The sequence below is a fragment of the Varroa jacobsoni genome, unplaced genomic scaffold, assembly GCF_002532875.2.
Source record: "Varroa jacobsoni isolate VJ856 unplaced genomic scaffold, vjacob_1.0 scaffold_1485, whole genome shotgun sequence".
Lineage (NCBI taxonomy): Eukaryota > Metazoa > Arthropoda > Arachnida > Mesostigmata > Varroidae > Varroa > Varroa jacobsoni.
In genome coordinates this window covers 1-2688 of record NW_019214387.1, presented here as the reverse complement: position 1 = coordinate 2688, position 2688 = coordinate 1, and the positions used below count along the sequence as shown (strand labels likewise).

Here is a 2688-nt window from a genome sequence, read left to right as displayed (position 1 = left end):
CCAGTTAACAATACTGCACTACATAACGTGACGAAATCGAACTCAAGAACGTGAAGAAGATCCTAAACACCTATCTCATGGTCATAGCTCTCGACGTCTTCTCTCTCTGCTAAGAAACCTTCAGCGGCAGGATATTCTAGCTATAGCTGCAGCTAGTGTGTTCATCTATTGTTAACTTCGTTTCTTTTTTTTGCTTGACGCATCCATTATTATTAGTCTTGCTCAATCTATGCAAAAACTACGTATTTTTTGGAAATGTACATCTCAATAGTTCTTATGTAAAATCAATACTTCCAAGTAGCTCATTGCTTCAGTTTGTAATACTATAAGTTAGCTCAAAATTGATAAAAAAACAGTTTGTTGTTTGGTACAATAATAAATTTTTTATAATAATTTCTCAAAAATTGAAGGTATTTTCTCGCGACGAGGTATATAAGTCCATGCCGAAATGCGATAGGCAGCGAAGAGATCGCTGTAATCGAATAGCAAAAAGCTAGAGCGAATTTAGCAGTAGCTGCAAGGAGAAGCAAAATTAGGGCGAAACTTTGGAGATTCGCGCTCGAACATTCATCAAGGAAAATTGTGCAGGTGGGAAGACAGTAACGCACGGGAGTTCGGTGGACTTAGACAAGAGAACGGTGGTACTCTTTAAATCGACCGTAGGACGCTAAATCACAAACATGACCTCAAAGGTTCCAGCCATTGGTATCGATCTTGGCACGACCTATTCCTGCGTGGGAGTGTTCCGCCATGGCAAGGTTGAGATTATCGCGAACGACCAGGGTAACAGGACAACTCCGTCGTACGTCGCATTTACGGATACGGAAAGATTGGTTGGCGATGCTGCGAAAAACCAGGCCGCTCTCAACCCTACTAACACTGTGTTCGACGCTAAGCGCTTAATCGGAAGACGGTTCGACGACCAGACTGTTCAGAACGATATGAAGTGTTGGTCATTTAAAGTGATCAACGAAAACGGCCGGCCGAAGATTCAAGTGCAGTTCAAAAACGAGAAAAAGAATTTCTACGCTGAAGAGATCTCGTCGATGGTATTAATCAAGATGAAGGAAACCGCTGAGTCTTACCTCGGGGGTAAGGTAACCGATGCCGTGATCACGGTACCTGCGTACTTCAACGATTCGCAACGACAGGCAACAAAAGATGCTGGTACTATTGCTGGGCTAAACGTGTTGCGTATCATCAATGAGCCCACAGCTGCAGCCATTGCATATGGCCTAGACAAGAAAGTGGCAGGAACGGCTAAAGGTGAAAAGAATGTTCTGATCTTCGACCTGGGCGGTGGTACCTTTGATGTTTCAATTCTCTCTATTGATGGTGGTGTTTTCGAGGTTAAATCCACAGCCGGAGATACTCATCTCGGCGGCGAGGATTTCGATAATAGGATGGTCAACCACTTTATCGAAGAGTTCAAGCGGAAGAATAAAAAGGACTTAACGACTAACAAACGCGCTCTTCGGCGTCTGTCGACAGCTTGCGAGCGGGCAAAGAGAACTCTCTCTTCATCTACGCAAACTTCTATCGAGATTGACTCCCTGTTCGACGGCGTTGACTTTTATTCGACAATTACGCGAGCCCGTTTCGAAGAACTCTGCTCTGATATGTTCCGGTCGACTCTCGAGCCTGTTCAAAAGGCACTAAAAGACGCGAAGCTAGAAAAGAATCAGGTACATGAGGTTGTGTTGGTCGGAGGATCGACACGTATTCCCCGGATCCAGAAGCTCCTTTCAGATTTCTTCAACGGTAAAGAATTGAATCAGTCGATTAACCCCGACGAAGCTGTTGCTTACGGTGCGGCGGTCCAGGCAGCCATCCTAACAGGGGATAAGTCACACGCCGTGCAGGACCTTTTGCTTCTTGACGTTACTCCACTTTCCCTTGGGCTCGAGACCGTAGGAGGTGTTATGACGACCCTTATTAACCGCAACACCACCATACCTACTAGACAAATGCAAACATTCTCCACCAATGTTGATAACCAGCCAGCCGTTACTGTCCAGGTTTATGAAGGCGAGCGGGCCATGACCAAGGATAACCATCTGCTGGGCACATTCGACCTGAAAGGAATTCCTCCTGCTCCTCGGGGAGTGCCCCAGATAGAGGTTACCTTCGATATTGACGCCAACGGTATCCTGAACGTCTCAGCCGTCGACAAGTCCACCGGCCAGCAGAGTAAGATTACCATCACGAACGACAAGGGTCGTCTTGCGAAGGAAGAAATCGAGCGAATGGTTAAAGATGCGGAGCAGTTCCGTCAAGACGATGACAGGCAACGAGCTCGTATTACAGCGAAAAATAACGTTGAGAGCTACTGCTTCAGCGTGAAGTCTGCTCTTGAAGGCCCTGGCGGTGAAAAACTTTCACCAGAAGAGAAGAAACCCGCTCTCGAGAAAGTTCAAGATATTATCAGCTGGCTTGACTCAGTTTCTAAACTAGCCGAAACGGACGATTATGATAGACGCCGGAGAGACTTAGAGTCGGTTGCTATGCCGTTGATGATCAAGATTCATCAGGCTGGATCCCAACCACCTCAACAAGCTGCAGCAGCTGCGCCTGTTAATGTGCCGCAGCCTAGCCCTGCTGCTGCTGCTGCTGCAGAACCCCCAAGAAAGAACGCTTCGTCATAGGGTTTTTTCAATAAAAAATTATATATATATATGACCCTAGACT

General features: G+C 46.3%; 1 protein-coding gene across 1 annotated transcript; it reads left to right on the top strand.

Moving 5' to 3' along the window:
- Positions 1-435: 435 nt before the first annotated feature.
- Positions 436-2679, top strand: LOC111270523 (heat shock-related 70 kDa protein 2). Its single transcript, XM_022850781.2, has one exon. It carries the CDS (start codon positions 681-683, stop codon positions 2643-2645), a length of 1965 nt encoding a protein of 654 aa, XP_022706516.1. The 5' UTR covers positions 436-680; the 3' UTR covers positions 2646-2679.
- The last annotated feature ends 9 nt before the right edge of the window (positions 2680-2688 follow it).